Genomic DNA, 25229 nt, shown 5'->3' on the forward strand with positions numbered 1-25229 from the left:
AAGAAAAGCTATTTCTCAGTCACACAGCGGATGACGACACCAAGATTTCCCATTTTCTCTCCCCAGGGAAGCTGTCAGCACTCAATATTAATCGATCCTGTTTTTCATCCATAAAGCGGGGGACGAGACCAATTTGGGGTCACCAACATGGCAGCTATTATCCGTTGAAGGTAAATTATTAATGGTGGCTCCACTGGAGCACACTGGCGTGCCCGTGGCACCAGCTGCCCGCACAGCACATGGAGAGTCTGAAATGGAGGAAGATGAGCAAGCGGCTGCCTGCCCGCCTGGCTCTGGGTAAACCGCCAGCATCCTTCCCTCACGGCACAACAGAGGACCCGAGGTGTGCCCAGCAGAAAGAGCATGCGTGTCAAAGGGACGCAACTCCACCTTCCTGTTGGGATGGGGCAAGGTGAACTCAGCAAAACGACGCTGGAACTGAGACGGCTGTGTACACACACACACACACACACACTCCAAAACGTCCTTGGAAATTAAAATCAAATTGTACATGTCCAAGTGAGGGTGACCATCTTCCCATCTGGTCACTGTTTATAGCTCTTGTCTGTTTTCCTGCTGGACTGGGTCCCTGGTCTCTCTCTCACAGAATCACAAAGCCTCTGACCACAACGCTAATTCAAAGTGTTACCTGAGAAAAGAATCCTGAAACATTAAGTTTTTCAAAGGGAGGAGTTTGGGTGCCAAGACATTTTGAACTAAGTGCATATGAAAAGATTTTGGGGAAGATTCCTTATGTGCTTCCACAGACAAGAAAACAATGCATATTTGTTTAAAGTGCGGGAAATGAATCAGAGAAACTTCGCTAAAGGAGGGGAGAAAAGCTAACTTTATGTGCCTAAAAAAGCCTGCGATGAAGCGGACAGAACAGCTGCATCTCATCACTGCTGAAGGGAGTGAACAGACACTGACGTCCAAAGAAGCTCGCCCCTCAAACGCAGGGGAAGGAACTCGCTGCCCTTCTCATCCAACTCCTCCACGGTCACTGATTTCCATGAGTGCCAGGGCCTGTGGGAAGGCTAACCACAGGACATTTGCATTTCATCGATAGGTTTAAATGTCACAAATTTTGATTTTCACAGCTGGGAGCCCGGCTGATGAATCACTGGGCTGGACGCAGAAGGCTTCTCTGAAACATATAATTTAATCTTGGGAGAGAGGAGCTCTGCCCATCAAGCCCGTGGCATGAAATCAGAGAAAGATGCTAGCGATGTGTCTCCATGGCATCAAATTCAAGTGACGAGCATGGGAAAATGAACTCAGCAAGTGAGTATCTGCTTGCAGCCCAATCCAGGAACATGTGTCCATCACCGAACACAGGCATGGTGCCGGAGCGCCGGGGACACCCTCCCCCAGGAGATCCTTTCTCACAGCCACCTGGCCCAGGGGTCCGAGAGACTTGGAAATTACACAGTGGCAGGGACTGTGGGCTGCGCCTATAAACCCATCTCCACCCCTTCCACCTCGTCCTCCTGGACTGCAGAGGTCAGCTCAAATCTTCACCTTCACAGATGAAGACACAGAGGAGGGAAGTGACTTTGCCAAGGTCTCACAGGTCACACACGGCAGAGCCCAAACGTGAATCCAAACTGTTGTGCTCAAGGCTCCCACAACTGCACAAGCTGCGCCTCACTCGGGGGCGACGTTGTCCACAGTCAGTGGTCCAGATTAATCATCCGCTGCTGGATCAAAAATGACTGCAAAACCAACAGCTGCAAACATCAGCAACGTATTCTTTCACGGTCCCTGTGAGTCACCCACCCAGGTGCAGCAGGCCCTGGTGATTCTGGCGCCTGGTCCGGAGCTTGGGTCCCCTCCAAGCCAGAGCTGGGAGCCATCAGCCACGGTCCGTCTGCCTCTTCCTCAGGCTCCAGAGCAGAGGCTCCGCTGGAAGCTCACGCACACACGTGGCTGCCGGCAGGATTCTGCTCCTCGGGGTCTGCGGGGCTGAGGTCGCACGCCTCGCTGGGGGCTGGTAGGAGGCTCCTGGGCTTCCTCGCAGGACCTTCTCATAGGACGGTTCACAACCCAGCAGCTGGCTTCCTTCCAAGGGAGAGAGCAGGAGCCCAGGGCGGAAGCCATAGACTTTCTGTAACTCGGTCTCAGGAGTGACAGCTCATCATGCTGGCTGCGTCCGGTCTACTAGATCATCCATGGTCAGCGGGAAAGGACTGCACAAGGGCAGGGGGTCACTGCAGCTAGCTTTCAGGGGCCCCCGTCAGTGTCACACTACGGGCACGCCAAGGAACTGGGAATCAAGGGGATTACTGGGCAGTTAATGTGTCTCTGCAACCCAACTACAGCACCCCTCCTCGTCTAGGATAACAAAACACGGGCCAGTTCACCGTGCAAGGGCTCTGGTCCCCAGCATCTGCCAAACCGCCCTCTGATCCCACACATCACAGCCAGGAAAGAAAAGGGCATTCAGGGAAAAAAAATTAAATTAAAAAATATATATAACATATATGTAAAATGAGTTTTCATGGATCGTAACTGTTACAGCCTAATGCATATGTATGAAATCCATGGTTAGGAAACCCCTGAGCAGAAGTGAGAAGGAGACTTGGTTTTTGTTTACCGTGTGCAGTAAGTGGTAAGCAAGGGAGCCAGGTTCATGGACAGGAGTCTGGGGCTGAGCAAGGCCATCCAGAGAGCCATCTCCAAGTGCTTTTCCTCGTTCCAAGGGCTTCTTCCTGGAACCGGCTCGGCGCAGGCTGTTAGCAGCAACAGTCATTTTTCTTTCACTTCTCACTCTGGTCACACAGACCATATCTCATCCACAGAGTCCCTAAGAGGTTAAAGGCCTGGGAGCACACACACTAGGGCACATCCTCCATGCATCAACTGAGCCTCCAAACACTTACCCTGTTGACATCATCTGAAGCAACTGAGTCTGCCCGGCCCCCAGGCAGCTGGGTCACTAATTCAGGGATTTCCAAGCTGCAGGGTGGTGACCCAGCGATCAGACTCAGCACAGGATCCCCAAGGCCCGCCCTGCACCTGCAAGGCAGTAGGCAGAGCACCAGGCCACTCAGGGAACACTGCATCAAGGACACATCTAGAGCTGAGGCAGACACTGCCCAAGACAACAGCCAGAGCAGCTGGGCTGTGCCCAAGACGGACTGGTTTCCAGACTGAACAAACATTAACACTGCTTTCTGCACTGCAGGGCCTGACCTGCATGTGTACCACTGCGGGTCCAACACAGAACGTGAGTAAGCAAATAGTCAATGACTAGAATGAACAGATTACCAATTGCATGTCACAGCGCCACACTTTTGTATGTGCTTATAAACTAATTATGAATTGATACCCATCATGCCAAACTCAAAGAATCGTCTTTCTCAATGACAGTGAGAGGACTTTCTCTTTTTTCCCCCTTCTTTCTCCCTCTCCCATGTTTTTGCTCTGTTTCTCAAATAAAAATTGTTTAATCTATTTACTTTTATTGGAAAGGCAGATTTACAGAGAGGAAGACAGAAAGATCTTTCATCCACTGGTTCACTCGCCAAATGACCACCAAGGACACAGCTGAGCCGATCCAAAGCTGATCTTCTGGGTCTCCCACGTGGGTGCAGGGTCCCAAGGCTTTGGCCTATCCTCTCTTGCTTTCCCGGGCTACAAGCAGGGAGCTGGATGGGAAGCGCAGCAGCTGGGACCCAAACTGGCACCAATGTAAGATGCTGGCGCTTGGAGATAGAGGATTAGCTAGTTGAGCCAATGTGTAGGCCTCTCCAATGATATTTTTAAGAAATAAAGGCAAATGGGGTTATTCAATGAACATACATTACGGGTGCCTGCCTGAAAAGCACGTTCAGACAACAGAAAGGGACACATCGCCACTGCTGAGCAACGCAGGGACTCCTTGCCTGCGGAACGCTTTGCATCCGAAAATTTGATCTGCAAACAAAGAACCATGTATCTACAACAGAGTGAGAAAATGATAAAATCCAAGTTCCTCCTTCCTTCTGAACCATCAGGAGGGGTTGATGAAACATCAAATGGTGCTGGCCCCCAGGAAAATGGGATACAGCCTGGTCCTATCAATTCTCTGATGTAGGGATCACCCATTAATTAGGAAGGAGATGGGTGCACAGGCCAGCAACCTGTTTTTCTGTCCCACTTTAGCCAAACGAGATCAAAAGGACCACTATCAGAGGGGCTGCTTTCCAAAAGCCAGGCAGACAAATAATTTCATTTTGCCTCAACAGACAGCAGTCATCACCCAGGAATTCAATTTAACCGAACGCAGCCTTAAGCCTCTGAACACACACACACACACACACACACACACACACACACACACACACACACACACACACACACACACACACATGAGCACCTGAGCCGGTTTCACACAAGACTAATTGTTGTTCTTTCGTCTGGATTTGGAGTCGCTGGGAAAAGAACGTGGGGAGTTTTGACATGAAGAGAAGAATGCAAAGAATGCCTTCCTTCCTCTTCAATCTAATCTTACCGACCCCATTAGTGAGTATTTAACAGTAACACGAGTCCTAATGGCAGCGTTGGTTGTAACATCAAAGCCACACACACAGAAGGCGGCGAGCGCAGCGCTGCCCAGAAAAGCTCACACTCACGTCACACGCACTATCTCATTGATCTTTAAAAGTCCCTGCACACTGTAAAAGCATGTTTATCTGCTGGGGAGACAAGCTTTATGGAGCCGATTTCCTCACCGCTCGGCGCGTTCTGTCTAAAAACAGGGCCTGTTCTCGGCACAGCCCCCCTCGCCAGCAGATCCTCAGCTCGTAACTCCTGTCACTGACTTCCTCGCCTGACTCTTCAAAAACAAAACCCAACTCACAGCAAGTACAGAAACCGGAAATAAAGAAAGAAATAAAATGAAACACAGGTAAGGAAATGAAATAACTTCGCCACACCCAAACGTTGCTTTTGCGCGGAGTGAAATTAAACGTACACACGGGCTGTCCACGAAAACTCAGCAATACAATTTATTAATGAGCAGTGAAAAGAAACAGAAGCCAAAAGTGGGTCGGGAGAAACAGCTTAATTTAATCGCCTGGAAATGATAGTGGAAGGAACAGATGGTATCACAGAAGTCTGTGCTACCTAGAGGGGGCAAGGAGCAATTTTCGAGGAAAGAAAAATGTTGCTTTTCCCTGCTATGCGTACTATTTTCGGCATAAAGGGGATCTACATCCAGCACAGGCCAAGCCTGAGCTTGGCACAGTCACAACACCAGGACTCCGTGGCAGTCATCCACACATACCCAGGTCCCGATGTGGCCCAGTGCATCTGAGCCAGAGGTCAAGCCTGGTCCTGTGTTAAGACCAGCCACAAACAGGAGCCAGTCCCCTGTGGCAGCAGAAGCCTAACCATCCATCAGGACCCTGACTGGGAAGAACAGTGGGAACCCAGCAGGGGACTGGCAGTGTGGCCTTGAATGAGGCCTGCAGCCCTTGGAGATCCTGGAATAGGGGATCCCAGGCAGCAGCAGTGCAAGTCTCAGAGGCGAGCCCATCCTGCGACAGAGCGAGGCAAGCTCCCTCTGTGACAGAGTCTCCCTCTCCGTCATCATGCCCGGAAGCCAGGGGATCAGCCAGGCTCAAGCACACTGCAGGAAACTGGGGTGCAAATGTCACAACAGACCCCAACACTCAGTTTCTGCCTTCATCCCTACAGCCGGGCTCCAAGGAAGGGAAGGCCAGCAAGTTAGCATCTTCAGATGACAGCCCTGGGCCACCAAGTCTCCCAGCCACCCAGGGCACCTCTGGGCACAGCACACATTGCTAAGGGGCACAGGATCTGAAGAAGGCACATCTGTTGCAGGAGTGTGGGTGACATGAGCTGTGATTCCCGCTATCAGCGTTAACCCTGATGACATCACCACCACCATCAGCAGACACTGCTGTTGTCATCACAATTGGTCACCCACAGCACAGCCAGGAAAGGTACAGGCACAGGGGCCATTTGGCCATGAGGATGAAAGACACTCATGGAAGGACCCTCCTTCCAGAATGAGCTGAAGGAGTGTGGGGCCCTGCTGGAGGCAGGAAGAGCGGGGATGCCCTGGGTGGCCTCACCTCCGCACTCCCACAATCCACCCACAGCCCTCCTTGGTGGCCTCTGACATTTGGCCTCCGCGTTTGCACGATGTTTGTTTTAACCACCGGAACCACCGTGAGCATCAGTGGCTGGATGCTCAGCTGTGCTGCAGGGTGCAGGTGTCAGAGACAGATGTGCTCCGTTCTCAAGCACAGGTCTTATAGGCAGAGAGGTACTAACTGCCTCATGAAAGAGGATCAAACCTACACTCGAGGTGCAAGCTGGAGGAACCTCTGGGTGAAGCCCACTGCAAACCAACACTGCTCCCATCTCGCAGATCCCAGGTTCCCCCAAGTCTCCCGTGTGGGGCTGCCCTGTGAAGGGGGCTACAGCTGCACACACCTGCATCCAGGTGTCACACCGGCCAGATTGCCGACTCATCAAACAGCCTGAAGCTTAGCCACTATGTCCAGCTCCACACTGCCAAGCTCAGTCACCTCTTTTTATTCTTTTTGTTTTTAAAGCTTTATTTGTTATTGGAAAGACAGATCAGATTTACGGAGAGAAGAAATGACAGAAAGATCTTCCACATCCACTGTTTTACTCTCCAAACGGCCACAACAGCTGGAGCTGAGTTGATCTAAAGCCAGGAACCAGGAGCTTCTTCCTGGTCACCCACACAGGTGCAAGACCACAAGACCTTGGGCCGTCCTCCACTGCTTTCCCAGGCCATAAGCAGGGAGCTGGATGGGAAGTGGAGCATCTGGGACACAAACTGGAGCCCATCTAGGATCCTGGCACTTGCAACGTGAGGATTGATCCATTAAGCCATCGTGCCAGGTCTGCTCAGTCATCCCTCAAGGGCCTGGCAAGACTAGAAAGGAGCAAGCCAAGGAGTGGTGAGCAGCAGCTTTAGGCGCAGGACACAGAGGCAGCTGGAGACTTAACCAAAGCAAAGGCTCCAGCAAAAAGTCACAGAGGAAACTGCATGGCATGCGGTGGTCAGGTACAGCCTGCAGGCCTCTACTACTTACGGAGAGCAGCCAGAGCCTGGGGGGACACACAAGACTGAAGACCAAGGCTCTCCATATGCTGGGGACACCACTGACTCCCAGAGCCCTACGGCCCAGGCCACAGCCTTAACTGCCCCGGGAGATATGCCTTCCTGCCCTTGTCAAGGGTGGCAGCAGGCAGAGAAGCACCTGCCAAGTTTCTTACTGCACAGACTGATATGCTCCTATCCCGAGCTTGTGATTCATGAGGTTGGGACAGCGCTCAGACTCTGCATTTCCAACAAGTTCCCAAGGACTGCTACTGCCTGCCACCATGGGGACCACATAGAGAGTCACCGGGCTGGACCACAGGGTGACAACTCCCCAGCAGATGCAAACAGCTACCTCTCTGAGGTCTTCCCCATCTCAGCTATCCCCAAGCTATCCCCACTGTGTCCCAGTCACCCAGGGCCGCATAAAACCACTGAGGGTTGGGGTTGGTGATGATTCCTTTCTCAGGTATACCATTCTGAAGCCAGGAGCCAGGAACTTTTTCTGAGTCTCCCATGTGAGTACAGTGTCCCAAAGACTTGGGCCATTCTCCACTGCTTTTCCAGACCACAAGTAGGCAGTTGGATTATAAGTAGAGTAGCCAGGACACAAACTGGTGACCACATGGGATGCAAGCGCCACAGCTGGAGGATTAGCTACCTGTTATACCACCACACTAGTCCCTAAGACATTTATTTATTTATTTGAAAGAATTACAGAAAGAGGGAGAGACAGAGATCTGCCATCCTCTAGTGCATTCCTCAAATGGCTGCAAGGACCAGGGCTGTGCCAGGCCAAAGACAAGTGCCAGGAATTCAAGCCAAATCTCTCAGCAGTGGCTTTTAGAAATTTAATTTGCTTAGTTTAAAAAATTCTTATTTATTTTTATTCACTTGAAAGAGCAACAGGGAACAAGGGGAGAGAGATATGCAAAAAGATCCTCCATCCACTGGTTCACTCTCCAAAGGGCTACAGCAACCAGGGCTTCGCCTGTGGCACGCATCAAGCTCAGGCACTCTGATATGGAGCATGGAGCTTTTCCTAGCACATTAATCATTAGGATAAATGCCGACCACAAACTTTTCATTACATTCCCATGAACTCTGTGCATTGTTCTCCTACGGGTAGCTTCATCAATCTTTATTGAATTTGTTTTACACTAACATACATACATATTCTAATACATCCTCTGTGCCATCTCCACTCAGGTAGCAAAAATGAATACAGCAGAAGCTGGCACAGTGGCAAGTGGGTTAAGCCACAAAGCATCAGTTTGAATCCCAGCTGCTCCACTATCAATCAAGCTCTCTGTAAATGCGCCTGGGAAAGCAGCAGGAGATGGCCCAAGTGCTTGGGTCCCTGCCACCCATGTGGAAGCCCCAGATGGAGTTCCTGGCTCCTGGTTTCATTCTAGCCCAGCACTGGAGATTCTGGTCATTGGCACAATGAATGAGCAGATGTAAGATTTCTCTCTCTCTGTTTCTCTGTGTGTGGGTATCTGTGTGTGCATGTGTGTGTCTTCCTGTCACTTAAAAATTTTTTAAAAACCTGCACTCCCTCTAGTCTTTGAAGGTTCTGATGGTGTAGCCTCAACTTCAGCCTCTGGGAACCTGCTAGGAATGCAGATCCCATGTGCCATTCCTCATCTACTGAACCTGAACTTGAGTTAAAGCCTAGGAATTGATGTCATCGTGGGCCTTGATGCACACAACAATGTGTAAGGTAATAACAAGTGCTGAAGGCTCAGCCGTTTATACAAGCTGAGGCTCTTTTTGAAAAACTTGCCTATGACCCCTGAGTACACCAGGGTAACAGTATACCAGGATTTACAACTACCAGGCACTCACACTCTTAGTTTAAAAAAAATATTAAATCTGCATGTTTTCAAATCACAGTGTAAATGGTCGTCCCTCCAGACGAGTATTTCTCACAGCCTTGAAGGAAGCATGAAAGAACGTCTCAGTCGGGGGCTGACAGCGTCATGTCCAGGACTAAGGTCACCCAGACTGGACGTTAAATAAACACTGGGGCCTCCAGTGACTCACCGCCCAATACGCATGTTATCAGTAGCAAGTGTCACCCTGTGTTATGATTCTGACCACCCAAAATTTATTTACAGAGTTTAAGGCTGAAATACTGGCAGCCAAAAGGCAGGCTGGAGTCTGATCAGCACAACAGCAAAGACAATACACCAAAGGTCAGTGCTTTAAGACCTCTTAGACAGGAAAAGCACAGAGCTGGGAATTTAAAAAATGTGGCAATGCAGACTGACCCTAGAAATGATAATGAGCACCAGGGGAATGCTTCAGCAGCAGGAGTCGAAGCGAAGAAGTCGCAGACAGACTTGCAAGAAGCAGGCAAAGGCACATGCGTGAGTGCTGGACGCATTCAAGCTGAGTCTTAAGTTTAAACAGTGCACCACAGGCCAGGGCCCAAGACAGCCCAAGGGGAAGGCTGTCCCGCTCGGTGAGACCACAGGCCTCCCTGGCAACTGCCAGGGACTGCTGCCCGAGAGCAAGCTACTTCTCCAACCATTCCAAGCCAGCTTTTTCTGCACTGTACAAGCGCTCAAGGATTGCCACATTGCAAAAGCTACCAACTCACACAGGTTGTTGTAAGAAGGGTAAACAGTACAATCGCTGCAGAAAAAGCCAGGCAGCATGTGATAAAGGTGAGTACTCAGTTACCAAACACCCCAACAACTGCATCCCTACGTATTTACTCAACAACAGCAACATGAAAATGGGAACTGCCATTTCATCCCAGCAGGGATAAACAGCTGTTTGCAATGCCAGCATCCCATATCCAAGCACTGGTTCAAGTCCCAGCTGCTCTGCTTCCGATGCAGCTTCCTGCTAAGGGCTGGGGAGAGCAACAGATGGCCCAAGTGCACACGTGGGAGACTCAGATGAAGTTCCAGGATCCTGGCTTCAGCCTAGCCCAACCCTGGCCTTTGTAGCCATTTGGGGAGTGAACCACCAGGTGGAAGATTCTCTCTCTCTCTCTCTCTCTCTCTCTCCCATCCCTGTCTTCCCCACGCCCTTACTGTCATTCTGCATTCCAAATGAACAAATCTTTAAAAAAAAAAAAAAACTCCTTTTCCATGAAAATTTGTTTCTCGAGTATTCACAGCCATTTTTTCACAAAAGTCCCAAACTGAAAAAAGCCCCAGTGTTCAAAATCAGGCTGCTTTAACAAATGATGGTGTATCCAAGCCACGAATGACTCCCCACAGGGGGAGGGGGGATGCAGCACAGGTGCATGACAGACGCATAAAGCTGAGCCAAAGAAGCCCGCACAGCAAACAGCACCTACTGTGGGATTCCATTTCTAAGAGAAGAAAGCCACCTATAGCTATTGGGGTGAGGGGGCGCCCAAGGGAGCTTTCTGGAAAAAGTCAGGATCTTGAACATGGCGATGGTTTTATGGATGTCAAATTTACCCAAACTCATCAAACCAGGGTCTGAACATAGGCACATATCACCGTAAGCCATGCAAATGCCACTGAGCCACCACTCAGTAGGCCTGGTGGCTTGGCTGTGGACAAGCGAGCCCAACTGCTCACTGCTGGTCCAAGCAATTTCTATGTGGCCCAGGGAAGGTTCGAGCACCTGACATGTAGTCCCCATGCCACCCACCCAGATGTCCAGCAACTTGCCCCTCCTCCAGGTCCCCACCAGGTGCTTCCTAATCTCTCTCAGCCCCACCCACTCTGGTCCCATGGGGTCCGTCTCACCCTGCTTGGCAACTGCACTGGCTCCCAAATGCTTCCGCCTCACCCAGTTTTGTTCCTTGCTTGGTTCTTCATTCTAAATCCAGAAAGATCTTTCCCAAAATGCACATTTAATCGTGTTGCCCACCTTTGGAGACCACACTGCAAATATGGCAAGCTGTAAGCAGCTCAGCTTGAGGGGAGTGTGGCCTTGGGGGAGACGCAAGTGGGGGTGCTGGGAGCAGATGACAAAAGATCAGACCTCTAAGTCTTGGTCCTTCCCACAGGTTGTGCCCTTGAGCTGCAGAGATGGCCTTCTGTGACCTGCTTTTTGCCTGGCCATCTCCATATGCACCTGCAGATCTCATGCCTTCTCTGATGCACATCCCTCCGAAAAGACTGGGAGTGACTGGCACTCCCTGTGTCAATCATTCCAGCGGCAAGTACCGGATGACTGTGAGATGCTCCAGTCATCTAGAGTAACAGATTCGGCCAGTGCCAGGCCTGCGCTGTGCCTCTCGGTGGACAGCTAGCCCCCAGGACAACAGTGTTTGGAGTAAGGAAATGATGAAGCTCAGATCAGGTCTCAGGAGGAGTGTCCTTACAAAACGGAACACAACAGCACTCTCTAGCTTTCCTGCCGCCTTCGCCCACCTAATGATACTACACAAAGCTTGCCACCGGCACTCCAGGACTAGAGCTGTCCCCCACTCCCAGAACCCACTCTTGCTGACTCCCTGACTTCCACGCCAGAGCTAGAAAATCATGTCCCTGAAGAGCTGTAAGAAAATAAATGAGGGGTGTTTTACTGCCAGTCCGTGGTATTCTATTACAGCAGCCAGGAGACTCAGGCAACCAGGAACGCCTCCCGGACGGGTCACCCCGCAGCCCTCAGGACGCAGCACCTGGTGAAAGCTGACATGCAGGCAACATTCCAGGATCAATGAAGCATCCTCCTATGTGTGTATGAGCCCAGAGCATGCATGCATGGTACAGGAGTACACTATCCTGAATTAGACACAGATACCAACCTGGAACCAAGCTTTCCTCCCTTGAACAGGAAGCAGGACACTTGCATGAATGTGTAAGTTCTGCATAGCCTAATCAACACTTGAAATGTGACCTAGCAAGGAAGGAACTGGAGTGTTTCAATTTTAATTAACGATCACATCTCATAGGTTGGTGGCACCTGACCTGGACAGAGTGTTCAAGCAGTGCCCAAACCCCAGGCACTGTTGGCTTGTGGTACTAAGCCAACAGTCCCCAGCACTGAACATAAAATAGAGCTAATTCTCACAGCAGACACAGGTAGTACAAGGTGACTTCACAGCAGTCTGACACAGAGACACTAGCAAAACGCACACTTCAAAGGGATAATGTGACTCCTGACGGGCCTCCACCTGCGACCAAACCCATCAGGGGCAGGTTCAGCCCTCGGTGACCAAACTTAATTGGAAATTTAAGAGCTGCTCCAAGTGCCCCAAATGGAAACTTCTGGCAGCTTATGGGCCTCCCTGGGAGGTTCCTGATGCTTTTTGTTTTTTACTCTGGCAAGCTTACAAGTGAGACCACATGCTCCAGTACCATCCAGGATGGCATCAAGCTTCAAGTACCAGACAAAACTGCTCACTCTGATGCTGATGTTCTCAGAAGCGCATGTGGTCACCTTCAAGCCTATGTCATCAGGTGGACGTGACCCAAAAACTTTCCTCCAATTATGTTTGCTTACACATCAGAGAAGCATCTTCTCCAGAAAAAATAAGATTATTTAAGGGGCCTGCACTGCGGTAGAGTGGGTTAAGCTAGGGCCTCTGATAATGCCCTTTCAAGTAAACAAAGAGATCTTTGAAAAATACTAAAATGAATTTACTGAAAGTCAGAGGAGGAGGGGGAGTGACAGAACGAGAGAGAAAAATGTTCCATCTGCTGGCTCACTCCCCCAGAGACTCCAACAGCCAGCTCTGGGCCCAGCCAGGTGTCAGGCGCTCCACCTGCTTCTCCCAGGTGAGTGTCACAGGCCCAAACACCCTTCCCTGCTTTCCCAGGTACATCAACAGGGAGCTGGATTGGAAGAAAGGCAGCCCGGACATGAATAGGTGCCCTCTTGGAATGCTGCTGATATAAAATTATCCACTCATTTTTCAATAAAGCTGTAAAAAGAAAAAAAACATGAGTTCAGGAGTTGAAATCCTAGCACAGAAAGTGACACGCAGTATTACTGCCTTCTGGAACAACGAAACATGATCCCATTGGAATCACTGGGCAAAACCTAGAGCGGCTACCTGGGAGACCAGTTGGCAGGTGTACCATCTACTTTCAAGTGTCCCAGGATCCTGCTGTTTGGGACAGCTCTAGCTCTTTCCAGCCAGGTTTGGGCAAGGAAGATGAACAGAAAGGCGCACAAGGTTTGCTCTTTGCCCTGAAGGAAGACACCGAGGTGATGTAACAAAAGTGCCATAAAGCCAAGATTGACAAACTGCAGGCGTGCAGTAGACAGTAGTTTTAATAAGACAATTGTCAGAAAAGACCATTGCAGCAGGGTGGGGTCAGGGCAAGCAGGGAGGGACAGGAGCCTGGGGCAGCAGGCAACGCCACAGCCATCATCCCTAGTACCCCAGGGGGCTGACTGACGGAGCCAACTCAAGGCTGAGCAACAGAGAGCTCTGGGCGCCGGCCAGAACTCCTGCTTCATTTCTCCAGGGGAACCCGCTCAGGAGCTGAGCAGGATCGAACGTTTGCTCCACGCAAACAGGTCCTGTCTCGAGGGCAACGTGGCAATTTATCAACAGTCCTGACATTCACATCCCTCAACTCAGCAATTCCAGAGGAAATAGTCAGAAATGTGCACAGAGATTTATGTACAACATTGCTTATCACAACATTATTTATAATAGCCCACAGCCCGAAATAACTTAAATGTTCAATAAAAGGGGACCGCTGGATAAATTACGGTCCACCAAGTGATTAAATCATATACAGCCATTAAATCAGGTTTTCAGAGCACACAGACAACCAGGCCGTAGGCTGGAGCCCAGCAAGTCACAGAGAAGCAGCAACAAACACACGTGTGGGTTATTCGTCCAACAACTACTTCCCAATGGTTTATTAAGCGCCAGGCACTGTTTGGGCACTGAGGGCACAGCTGAGAATCAAATACAATCCCTGCACTTGCAGGAAGAGAGGCTGCCTAATTTAGGATTTTTAAAAATTTTTTATTGGAAGGACAGATTTAAAAAGAGAAGCAGAGACAGAGCAAAAGATCTTCTATCCACTGGTTCACTCCTCAAATGTCGACATTTGAGCCAATCCAAAGCAAGGAGCCAGGGAACTCCTCTGGGTCTCCCACACGGGCACAGGGTCCAAAAGCTTTAGTCTGTCTTCCACTGCTTTCTCAGGCCACAAGCAGGGAGCTGGGTGGGAAGTAGAGTAGCCAGGACACGAACCAGTGCCCACATGGGTTGCTGGCACTTGAAGGCAGAGGACCAGTCAAGTGGACCACCATGCCACCCCCAAGGTGGGCTACCTTTCAATGAAGGAAGGAAGATAGCTGCAATGAGCAACATCATGTGGCACCTTACATGGCAGAAAGTGCTCTGGAGAACATTCAGAAAGGAAAGAGATGGGGAGCTGGGAGCTGGCAAGGCGGGGGTAAACAGAAAACTTAAATAGATGATCAGGGAAAGCAGAGACTTCAAGCGATGAGCCACGGAGTTCCCTGGCGAGGATGCTCAAGCAGAAGCCTGGGGTGGCAGATGCTGAGAAACAACAAGGCTGAAGTACCTGACCATGAAAGACAAATGGTGGGAGAGTGGGTGAGAACAGCGCCACTCCTGCCCACGTGGAACCAGACCCAAAAAGGCCAGGGATGTGTTTTCCTGCAATGCTCACATGTCCCCCTTACAACCAGGAAGCTGACAACGATTCAGCACAGTGCTAACATGCTGCGTGGATATTGCTGTCTCTGGAGCACAGAGAGCCAGAGAACAAGAGAGGAAGGAGGAAACCCAAGTGTCGACATGAAAATGTGTGTGTGTGTGTGTGTGTGTGTGTGTGTGTGTGTGTGTTCAGAACTCTACAACCAGCACCATCGTTCTTCTCAGCAACAAAAGACACATCCTCACGATGCAAAACTACCTAAGAGGAAGGAGGACCACCCCACAGATGGCACTCAACACCTCCTCCTGCTTCCAATCCATCCTTTTCCCAAAACACACTCTGGAGTTTTCCACAGTCATTCCACAACACCCAGCATGCCATGGGGACCCAAGCAATCATGGAACACATCAAAGCCAGGGGTGAATCCTCGCACCAATTAGGGCTGTATAATCTGTGTCAGAAGCACTTCCAATGAGGAAGAGACTTGATGTGGAAGATGCTGGGGCCTTGATGGCTTGGGACCCTGCAGACCCCTAGCTGCCCACCTCTCTCAGGGCTAGTAGCAGGTGGATCCTCAGCTCAGGCAGAGTGGCTGCAAGGACAACAGCGTTGGGACAAGTGGAGAAGCGACAAAAATGAGGAAGATAAAAACAGTGAGGACGACGAGGGAGACACCAGCAGCCCCTTCCATGTGCCAGCCACGGTGCCCAGGGCTTCACCACCCCCCAGGAGGTGGACTTGCATCTGCTCACTTCACAGCAGGAGATGCCACAGGCTGAGTGGCCCGGGGATGGCCCTCAGAGACTCCCAAGCAGACCCAGCTGCCACCCATGAACACAGGGGCTTCCCCAAGTGCATTCTCCTCTCTGCTCACTGAAGCTGCGATCAAGTGGTCTGAAGATGACCCAGTGACCCAGTGCCCACTCAGCACTCTCCACTCGCCAGGAGAGGAGGCAGAATGCATTCTTCCTCTTGCAAAAACCACATGTCACAGCTTTTCCAACCAAGTGTTACGACCTACTAAGCTCCTCTTTCCAGGGCACGAGTCCTCTCTCCCTCTCCCATCAGGCAGGCACGAAGCACCAAGAAGCCAAGGAAGGTTCCGCAACCTGTCCTGGAACAGTGCAACACTCAGCTGCACACAGTAGGGCATTTCAGCCAGTGCTCCGGCTAATCCAGATGAAGATCACTGCTCATCAGCCACCCCATGACCTGTCCCCTGAGATGTTGGACACTACACATGGCAGATGACCAGGACATCCCATCCGGCTCAGAAGGGCAAGGCCAAGAATAAGCCCAGGAAGAAAAACCCTCCTGAAAGACAGTTGAACAATGGGCAGGCACTGGTGGCTGGCAGGTGCACACAAGGAGATAGGGCAAACCGCCTCTTTCCACTGGGTTTGCTACCAACAGTTCGCAGGCACGTTGGCTTGGGGGCCCCTTTCAACTCAATCAGTGGACTGCTGGACTGAGACACGGCCCTGCTCAGTGATCATTCAGTCTGTAATGGATATGCACTCTGCTTATGCTCATAGAGTGCAATATGCTAGCGCAGTACACACGCACAAGACGCAGTGAGCAGTGGCCGGCATTCTCACTTGAGTTTGTCGCTACCCTTTAAAGACCCAGAGGCCACAGCAAAGTCTGGATTCATGCAGGCATCCCCTGTAAACTGGTCCACTCTGCAGCAGCTTCCCCCCAGCCACCTGTCCACCGGGGCATGGGGAGAGGTGGAGGGGTGCACGGAAGGCCCACACTCACCAGCGCTGAGCGTGGTGAACTCCAGGAAGCGGTACTCGTAGGACACGTCAATCTTGGTTTCCACCTGCGGCCTCTTCAGGGTGGAGTAGATATTCCCAGGCCGCTTCTCGTCGCGCTTCTCCAGCTTGTTCAGTCCGCACCCCATCACGGCAGCTGCCCACCAGAAGGACAAAAGGGAAGAACATGAAGCTAGGTTCTGCAATTTGCCTTCTAAACACTACAGCAAGCAGAGGCCCACTGGGCATAAGGGCAGCACATGTCCATCTCAGCACCCATGCCAGCCTGTATCACCCAGCCTTCACCAGGACATTTGCCTGGCACCTAGAGCATGCCTATTTATGTACTTTTAGGTCCCCATGAGAGCACATTAGAACCATTTACATAATGTGTATGCATGGTATTTTAAAAATGGGATTTGGGAGCCAGCAATGTGGCATAACAGGTTAAAGCTCTGCCTGCAATGCCAATATCCCAAAGGGGTACCAGTATGAGATCCAACTGCTCCATTTCCCATCCAGCTCCCTGCTAAAGCAAAGAGACCTAAATCCTTGGGCCCCTGTAACCACATGCAAGGCCCTGAAGAAGCTCCAAGGTCCTGGCTTTGGACCAGCCTAGCTCCAGCTGTTATAGTCATTCAGGGAGTGAGCCAGCAGATGGAAGATCTCTCTCTCTCTCTTTGTATGTGTCCTTCTCTCTCTAAGCCTGCTTTCTGAGTAAAAACAAATCAACCTTTTATAAAAGTGAGTTAGCAAGGCAACCCACGCCCATCAGTAAAGAGTAAGGGGTATTCCTTTCTCCAGAGTTAGTAAGGAGTAAAAAGAAATTTTCAAACTCCAGCAGCTTCTCAACATCATTACTTATAGCAGGGACCGTTCATTCATGAATCACCTGAGACTTCACGACGGCGTCTTGATGGGCCTCGTCTAACAGCCCTCCTCCTTTCCTTCTTTCTCAGCTCCAACTACAGGAAATAGCAATCCTCTGCCACTCAGTCATTCCAGGCCCAAATGAGAACCGACTGCATGTTAACAGCAGAGCCAGAGGCACTGGAGGCAGAAACGCTCACATATCAGAGCTCTGTGGCTGCAGTGTGCAGAGAATGCAGAAACGTTAGCTTCAGGTGCTTCTTCAGGTGGGCTCCCCGTCCGGTCCTGACCAGGGCTGGCGAGACAGACCTCTGCACCCCCAGGCAGAGCAACATCCAAGTGACTTGTCATCCCTCCCCTCCAAACAGCAGCAACAGGGTCACCAGCCTGACCACTCCCCACCCCGCCCTGGGCATCCCAGTGTTGCCATCACAGCACGGTTGCCAGAAATACTAAATGGCCAAGGGTATCATATGCACAGCAACCTGGTGGTCACTTCCTTGCAGAGAGAAGAACTTCCCTTTGCTCAGTGCACTCCCTCAGGAGCAGCGAGGGCACAGGGGGCGGGGCGGAGGGAGGAGAAGGGTGGTGCCCCGATGGCCAGGTTGTGCTCTGAAAGAACAGAGGAACAGGAAGGCTTCCCTTCGCCTTCATCAGCAAGCATTAACGTCCAAAGGGTCAGAGCGGATGTGATTTATGTGCAAAATGCATGGCCTGGCGACTTGTAAAACACACCATGGCTCTGCACAGAGAGGAGCTGAGAGGCACACAGGCTAAGCGGGCACCTGCTGGGTAGACGGAACACAAGGCACGGTGAGACCCCCGAGTGCTGGGACCAGGCAACCCCGGAGGACAGGCACACAAGGATGGCCACCCAAACAGGCACGCCAACAGGCCAGCAGCGCACTGAGACCTCGCCCTGAGCATTCCCTGCACGCCTGTTACAGGCACCGGCAGGGACAGTCACCCAGCGTGGGCTTCACCTTATGGGAGAGTGGGGGAGACATTACAACCCAGGATGGGCAAGCGGCAAAGCACTGGAGGTGGGCTGGGCTGCCCAGGGGGACACAGGACTGTAACAGTTACAGAGAGCAGCCAGCAGGGGCAGGAAGCCCAAGGTGGGAAGGGCAAGTGCAGGCAGGAGTAAGGGGGACAGTCAGAGGGCTACGACACCCACCAGGGGCCTCTGTGACAAGTGGAAGACAGGCAGCCCCGAAGAAGGCACCTGCCACCACTACGAGTAAACAGAACTCAAGCCCCCACTTAGACTTGGGATCCGCCCTTTTGAAAGATGGTGTTCGTTTTTGAGAGGCAGATTTACAGAGAGACAGAGAAGGTCTTCCATCTACTGGCTCACTCCCCAAATGGCCACAACTGCTAGAGCTGAGCTGTCTGAAGCTAGAAGTTTCTTCTGGGTCTCCCACGTGGGTGCAGGGTCCCAAGGATTTGGGCCGTCCTCTGCTGCTTTCCCAGGCCACAGGCAGGGAGCAGGATCAGAAATGGAGCAGCCGGAACACGAACCAGTGCCCACATGGGATGCTGGCACTGCTGGTGGAGGATTAGCGTGGCACACCGCCAAGCCAGTTCCACGTGATCCGCCTTTCTAACCAGTTATGTGTCAGGGCCGTGGCAGGCAGAGGCGCGATTTCAACACTGTGAGGCCTTCACTGGTCACCTCAATTGGACACATGTGCTCTAACCACAAAGGGAGAATCCGACACCACGATCTAAAGGAAGATGAAAAACTCCTCAAAACACGCCAAAAGCAGGAAAGACTACGTAGAGACTAGAAGGCATGACTTGCAACACATCTACCCCAATTGGATCTCTTCCAGAAGGGGAACTCCCCCAGATCTGGGGTGTTGGCTGATTTCTGTGGTGTCACCACTGACCCCCACTGCTGACCCTACGCCACCAGCATGATCCCTCTCTCAGGGATGGCCGAGCCAAGGCGCAGCAGCCACCTGCATGTCAGCATCCCACAGGCTCCAGTTCAAGTCCTGGCTGCTCCACTTTCCATCCAGCCCCCTGCTTGTGGCCTGGGAAAGCAGCAGAGGACGGCCCAAAGCCTTGTGACCCTGCACCCACAAGGTATACCCCAAAGAAGTTCCTGGCTCCTAGCTTCGGACCAGCCCAGCTCCAGCTGTTGTACTTTGTGGAAGTGAACCAGTAAATGGAAGATCTCTCACTCTCCCCCATCTCCCTTATAACTGCGTCAAATAAAATCTTTGAAATCTTTACAAAAAATAAAATACATATTGTTCTCTCTGTCCCCCCTCTCCCAACACCTTTTGGACTTTGGCATTCACCCCCACCGCTCTGTGGGGATGAATTTCTGTATATTTTCTATTTCTGTATATTCATTGCTGTGGAACATTCAGTCTTGTGACCATCGCCCGATGTGCCTGTTACGGTGCGGGGTGCATTCCTGCAAGGGGCTGCTAGGAACCACACCACCGGTGAGTACAATCACCTGTGTCGCACGGCTTCGTGAGCACGTTCCTGCTGATGTTTACGTACAACGGGAGTTTCTGGGTCCCGGGGGAATGTGTGGTCAGCTTCCTTACGTCCTGCCACTTACCCACAGTGGTCCGACACCAGCCTTCACTTTCACCTTGAGGAACTTTCAAAAAGAGACTTCTTCCCTCCCCCCAAAAAAACCCTGCCACTTCCACTCTGCGTTTATGCAAATGCTAGCATCGGGGTTCATGCTGTCCTTCCCACAGCATCAAGTGTGAAAGTCCCGTGTATTCCCGTAGGATGGGCTCCTGGCAGCCACCAGCACTCAAAAACAATCCACCTTTGTCTGAAGCTTTGTACCCGATGCTTACATTTTAACCTTAACAGTGCCAAGGGCCATGCTGGCCACCACGCCTTTAGTGTGTTATCTGCCCCGACTGCTCCCCAGTGGCACACCTGTGCGCCTTTCGCTTCCTCACAGCACTCCTCCACACCTGTCCCCAATCTATCCAAACAGAAAAGATGACCGCAGCTTCCCCCATCCCAGGGCAGTCCCGATTCAGCTCACAAGACAGCAAAGAAAAGAAAGACTAGAGGACGGAGCAGTACCCCTCTCCCAGCTCGTGGAGTGTCTCCTTGGCCTTGCTGCCGAGGGGGAAAAAGTTTCTGAGCAGTGAACTTTCAAGGGGCGGGGGGCTGGAGGGGAGTTAGGGAGGACAGAGGCCTTAGAGAGCAGAGGCAGGAGTAGTTAAACACTCAGTTTCTCACATGGATGTAAGCGTTCATGTGTCTACGGTAAATGCGGAGCAAGCAAGGGGACGCTGGGCTGGAAGATACAGGAAGGGGAGGGCCACAGTGATGAGTGACAGGCTTGGGGGCTGCGGCCAGCCCTGCAGGAGGCTTCTAGGAGAGCCAGGAGCCAGGTCTTTCACCAGCAGCTCTCTGGAGAGAGAGCCCACCGGGTGGAGCCCCGGGCAAGGTGCTGGTCACAGGTCCACGTCTCCTGGAGCATCACTTACTTTGGTAAGGAACCTGTGCTAACATTCACAGGTATCTGCTCAGAGGTCCCCATGCCCACATCTCTGGTCCATCCAACTCCAGCTCTGCCCTTGCAGGCTGCTAGGGCGCGTGGCATGGGCACCCAGCACGACACGTATTGATCCCACGTGTGAGTTCACCGACAGGATCGGCTGTGGCTGCCGAGTGCACAGGAGTTAGTCTTTAAGGGCACACATCCCTGTGACCCCCTGGACAGAGCTGGCAGCTATCAAGTTACCAAGAAAAACTTCCCTAAAGGTTTTCACAGTACAGGACATTCTCCATAGGGTGAAATAGCAGGGAAACAGACAAAAAAAGATGCACAGTGCCCAAGCACAAACTGGCAGAGTCCTTTATTTATGGGCCCCGGGTTGATAGGAGGTGGCGGTTCCTCATCCCTGGGTACTGGGACGTGTGGAAAGTCATGAGTAATTCCCCCCTTTGTCTCTCCCCTTCCTCCAGAAATAACAAGAAATAACAAATTTGGAAGCAATGAGTACACTCAATTTCCCCTAAACCTTGATCCTTCCCACCCTGATCCACCATGTAATCATTATAAAAAATAAATTTTGTAAAAAAAAAAAAATTTTAACTTAAAAATTTTCTATTTTTGTTTTTGAAATGATTCCTAAAGCTCCCCATTTAAAAAAAAAAAAAGCACTCCAAAAACTACTTCAAAGAGACCATATTTTTTTTAAAAAAAAAAAAAAGGTTTATTCATTCATTTGAAGGGAATGAGAGGAGAGAGACAAAGACAGCCCTCCCACTCACTGGTTCACCCACCAAATGCTCACAAACCCCAGTACTCATAAAACCCATTCTGGTCTCCCATATTGAGTGTACTTGGGCCAGCACGTGCTGGCCTGCCATGCACATCCGCAGGAAGCCAGATCGGAAGCAGAGTAGCTGGGACTCAAACCGACGCCCTGATCCAGAACGCACATGCCCAGGTGGTAGCCTAACCCGCTGCACCATGATGCCTGACCCAACGGGCTGGCTTCTTAAAAGATCATTTTCCAGCTAGAGTTTACATAAGCCTCGGCTTAAAGGTTCATTTTTACTATCCATTAACATGCACACAATAATGGGGTACTAAATGTGATTATATTTCTCAATACAAATTAGTTTCATTAAGTGGGATCTCTCAGGTCCCACACTTGCCACTAATCCAAAACAGCCGCGAAGCTAATTATAACAAGTGCCAACAGCTCATGCCAAGCAGCCAGAGTCGAGGCAATGTCAGGCAGGATGTTGGAGCAGCTGGCAAACTCATGCTTTATTTCTACAATCAAATTCCATATTTGAAGATTTGAGCCTGTTTATTACATCATGCAGTCACGCAAAGAGCAGATGACCCAAATTAAGAATCTCCCCATCCATCTTTGTCCATGGAAACTTGAAAATCCAACTAATTCAACCGGTGCGAAATGTCAACTTTGTGCTAACAAAGCTGGAAAAGTGAAAGACAACTAACTATACCTCACCTGCTGAAAGTGCTTCTTAAGGTCCCGGAGCAGTAGCCTAGTGTCTAAATCCTCACCTTGCATGTGCTGGGACCCCAGATGGGTGCCAGTTCATATTCTGGCAGCTCCACTTCCTATCTAGCTCCCTGCTTGTGGCCTGGGAAAGCAGTCAAGGACAGCTCAAAGCCTTGGGACCTTACACCCTGTGGGAGACCCTGAAGAAGCTCCTGGCTCCTGGCTTCAGATCAGCTGAATTCCAGCTGTTGCGGCCATTTGGGGAGTGACCCAGCAGATGGAAGATCTTTCTCTCTGTCTCTTTCTCTCTCTAAATCTGACTTTCCAATCAAAAGAAAAAAATGGCAAGCATAAAGAACAAGACCAGCACTTCTGTGTGCTGCCACTTCCTTGGAGGGTCTGTGTGTACTGGTAGATAGAGTGCACGTTCCTGGGCAGGTGTACGCAGCAGCTGAAGCTGCCACTCGGCGTGTCTGCGCACCATATTGGAACACGAGTTTGAGTCCCACCCACTCATCTTCTGAACCCACTTCCTGCTAACATAGCTGAAAAGGTACGGATGATGGCTCAAGTGGCTTAGGCTCTGTCACCCACGTGGCAGACCCAGAGGGACCTGGCTGTGGCCTGGGCCAGGCCTTCCAACTTTTGTAAACACCAAGGAATGAGCCAGCAAATAAAAGACAGACTCTCTCTCTCTCTCTCTCTCTCTCTCTCTGCCTTTTAAGCAGATAAAAATAAATAAACAAGTTTAAGACTCTAAAACTTACATTCTTGTCCAGATCGGCAGAACATAAACCACATGTTAACGGAACATTTCTCTGAGTCACGAGCTTACAGGTGGCATCTTCAAGCACTGCATTTATTTGCCTAGTTAAAAACAGTAAGTGGGGGACAGCTTTGGCACACAGTGGGTAACCCCGCCTCCTGTGACACCAGCATCCCATTCCAGCTCCGACACAGCTCCCTGCTCATGGTGAAGGGTGGCCCAGGTGGTTGGGCTCCTGTTACATGGGAGACCTGCAAGGAGCTCCTGGTTCCTGAACTCAGCCTGCCGCAGCCCCAGCCATTACAGCCGTCTGAGGAGTAAACCAATGGATGCAAGATATCTCTCTCTCTCTCTCCATCTAGTTGTGCTTCTCCTTTTCTCTGTAACTCTTTCAAATAAATAAATTTTGCAAAGTCAATCAGGAATCTGGTATACAGTCTCTGACACCACAGCATGGCGAGGTGCCCTCCCACAGGGACAAAGCCAACCGGGCTAGCCTATGGGAAATGACAGAAATGCAGCTGTGCGACCCACAAACAGGTCAGAGGAAACCTGTGGCTTCTGCTTTATTCTCTTGGGGACAGCCAGCTGCCACACGATACTGTGCCCACAGGGAAGCAGACCTCCAGCCCCATCAACACCCTGGTTTCTACCTTGGGAGTGTCATGAGTCAGAACTGCCCGACAAAGTCACATGGCACAATCGGAAACGAGACGACACCCAATTACGGTTGTTGGCCTGTAAGCTGTGGGGCAACCTGGTCCATAGCCTCAGATCCTTAACCCGGGCAGTGTATGCTGCAAGTGTTTCTCCTAGAAGAGAAGCAGCCTGGCAGGGCGTTGGAGCAGATGCCAGAGCTACCAGGTTTTGGGGTAATTTGTTTTACATAACATTAGATGGGAGCAGTGCTTACCCCACACAAAGAAAATGCCAGCTTCCTGCTGCCACCCCAGCCCCACACCCTAAGGCATGCCAACTAGGGGGAGGCGGCCCAGAGCATGTTTCTGGTGGTCCTGGTCACAACCACCTCCTTGGCCTCACTGAACAACTGGCTACTCCAAGGGGGTTCCAGGGGCAGCCTCGGATCCCCAGAAGCTTGGTAGAAATGCAGACTCCCAGGCCCCAACTCCCAGCCTGCTGGAGCAGAATCGCCATCGTCACAGGAAACAACTCCTTGAAACTCAGCTCATAGAGAAGCCCAAGCAGGAGCCCTGGGTGAGATGCTGGGAGTCCATGGGTGGGGTGGGCAGCCTGAGCCACTGCCATGTCTTACATGCCCCCAGTGACTAACACTCCTGGAGCCAGCCCAGGCTTTCCCCACCCCAATACTCTGCAATTTTCTGGCAGCTGGGTTCCAAGCAGGCTCTGAAAAGTCTCACCCAAAGCTGAGAGCCACAGCTTGGAACTAACTCCTGGGTCCCCACCCACAAGGGCTCTGTCTACCTCAGATGCCCCCTTCCCAGGCTCGCAGGCTCGCAGGCTCCTTTGTCATTGTCCCAAACACAGCACATGCACAAACACACACACATACACACACACCACCCCACCTCTACATCTGCATCCCAGCCTCCTCTAGTCTCACTTTCCTAAAATTCTTTTAATTGCAAAGCACTTCAAACATACGGAGAGAGAGAGAAAATGAGACATCTACGTGCCTGCCACCTGGATTTGACAAATGCTTACATTTTACCTTATTTGCTTCACACTTGCAATTTTTTGGCAGAAATAAAACTGCTCAGACACAGCCCCCATGCCCTTCCCTCTCTCCCCACCTTCCCAAGCCTCGCATTACAACCTGCACTTCAGGCCTAGAATAATCCACCGTAGGGATTAACAGTTATTCCATTCACAGGGCATCTCTTTGGTGAGGGGGAGAGGAATCGTTTACCTAGCAGAGTAAGGTCCAAGTATCTTAATATTTATGTATAGCTTACAATTGAACGGTCTTTTGAAAACACACATACATCAAAAAAGTGCCAAACACCTTGGGCTTCCCGCCCCCTCCTGTGGGGGTGTCTTAACCTAGGATTGAGGAAAAGCAACCAATATATGGACTGCCACATGTGCCCATGGGGCAGTGGGCTGGGGGCACCCATTTGGCACAGCAGTTTTGAGTCTGTGTCCCATAATGGACAGAGCCTCCGTTCCAGCCCTGGCTCCGATCCCTGCTGCTGAGAACCCTGG

General features: G+C 51.1%; 1 protein-coding gene across 3 annotated transcripts in view; it reads right to left on the reverse strand.

The window, feature by feature from the left end:
- Nucleotides 1-25229, reverse strand: part of RFTN1 (raftlin, lipid raft linker 1) — a 167491-nt gene that overhangs the window by 133785 nt on the left and 8477 nt on the right. For 2 of the 3 annotated variants that reach the window (XM_040963354.1, XM_040963337.1), the window contains exon 2: nucleotides 16438-16590. In XM_040963354.1, the coding sequence (XP_040819288.1) occupies nucleotides 16438-16582 (145 nt within the window). In that variant the 5' untranslated portion in view covers nucleotides 16583-16590. Of the gene's footprint in view, nucleotides 1-16437; nucleotides 16591-23046; nucleotides 23310-25229 lie in introns of those variants that run through there. The other variant, XM_040963346.1, reaches the window with a different exon arrangement.

This window comes from Ochotona curzoniae, unplaced genomic scaffold, assembly GCF_017591425.1.
Source record: "Ochotona curzoniae isolate NIBS_2020 unplaced genomic scaffold, NIBS_Ocur_1.0 contig_1302, whole genome shotgun sequence".
NCBI lineage: Eukaryota > Metazoa > Chordata > Mammalia > Lagomorpha > Ochotonidae > Ochotona > Ochotona curzoniae.